The sequence below is a fragment of the Acanthisitta chloris genome, unplaced genomic scaffold (genome assembly GCF_000695815.1).
Source record: "Acanthisitta chloris isolate BGI_N310 unplaced genomic scaffold, ASM69581v1 scaffold6989, whole genome shotgun sequence".
NCBI lineage: Eukaryota > Metazoa > Chordata > Aves > Passeriformes > Acanthisittidae > Acanthisitta > Acanthisitta chloris.
The window spans coordinates 320-1,472 of record NW_008690744.1 but is presented as its reverse complement, the minus strand read 5'-3'; the positions used below and the strand labels follow the sequence as shown (position 1 = coordinate 1,472).

Below are 1,153 nucleotides of genomic sequence, written 5' to 3'. Positions count from 1 at the left end.
AGAGAGCTCAGGGAGGGTATTGGGGGGTCCCCAATGGGTCTGTGTCCTGGAGCTGAGCGTGGAGGGTGCTGGGGGGTCCCCAGTGGGTCTGTGCCCTGTGAGGGGGTTTGGGGAAGATATGGAGGGTACTTGGGGTCTCCAAAGGGCCTGAACCCCCCGAGGAGGACTGGGGGAGGTCCCAGAAGGTATTTGGGCATCCCAAATGGGTCTGTGCCCTGTGAGGAGGCTGGAGTTGGGCATGGAGGGTACTGCGGGGTCCCCAAGGGGGCTGGAGCTGAGCCTGGAGAGCTTGGAGGGTATTAGGGGGATGGAAGATATTCCTGGTGTGCGGGTGGGGTTCCTGGGACACTGATGGGGTCCTGGGGGGCTGTTGGGGGACACCCAAATCCCTCCTGGCAGTCTGTGGGCACAGGATGTGCCATGTCCCCAGTGTCTGTTCCTCAGTGCCAGCATGAGGGTTCCTCATGGGATGCTGGGGATTCTGGTGGGATCCTGGGACACTGAGGAGATTCCTGGGGTGCTGATGGGGTCCTGAGTCACTGGCGTGGGGTTTCTGGGGCACTGGAGTGGTTCCTGGGGTACTGATGGGGTTCCAGGGGCACTGGGAGGGTGCCTGTGTCTCTTTGGGGCCCCTGACCATGGTGTGTGTGCTGTGCCCAGTCCAAGGCTCGCGGCCAGGGAAGAACGTGCAGCTGACGGAGAACGAGATCCGAGGGCTGTGCCTCAAATCCCGGGAGATCTTCCTTAGTCAACCCATCCTGCTGGAGCTGGAGGCACCCCTCAAGATCTGTGGTGAGGGCTGCATGGGTGCTGGGCTCCCCTGGGGGCACGGGGTGGTGTGGGGAGGTCCCACTCACGGCCTGTCCTCCCCCCAGGTGACATCCACGGCCAGTACTACGACCTGCTGCGGCTCTTTGAGTACGGGGGGTTCCCCCCTGAGAGCAACTACCTGTTTTTGGGGGACTACGTGGACAGGGGCAAACAGTCCCTGGAGACCATCTGCCTGCTGCTGGCCTATAAGATCAAGTACCCCGAGAACTTCTTCTTGCTGAGGGGCAACCACGAGTGTGCAAGCATCAACCGCATCTATGGCTTCTATGATGAGTGTGAGGGCCTGGGACATTGGCCCCAAACCCCCCCTGCCCCCCCCCCG

General features: G+C 62.1%; 1 protein-coding gene across 1 annotated transcript; it reads left to right on the top strand.

The window, feature by feature from the left end:
- Positions 1-660: 660 nt before the first annotated feature.
- Positions 661-1,106, top strand: LOC103809117 (serine/threonine-protein phosphatase PP1-alpha catalytic subunit-like; the record flags this gene model as incomplete). The annotated part of the gene is made up of 2 exons (XM_009081930.1): positions 661-792; positions 876-1,106. Coding segments are annotated over 2 exons (363 nt in total), but the record flags the coding sequence as incomplete, so codon positions are not given.
- Between the last annotated feature and the right edge of the window lie 47 nt (positions 1,107-1,153).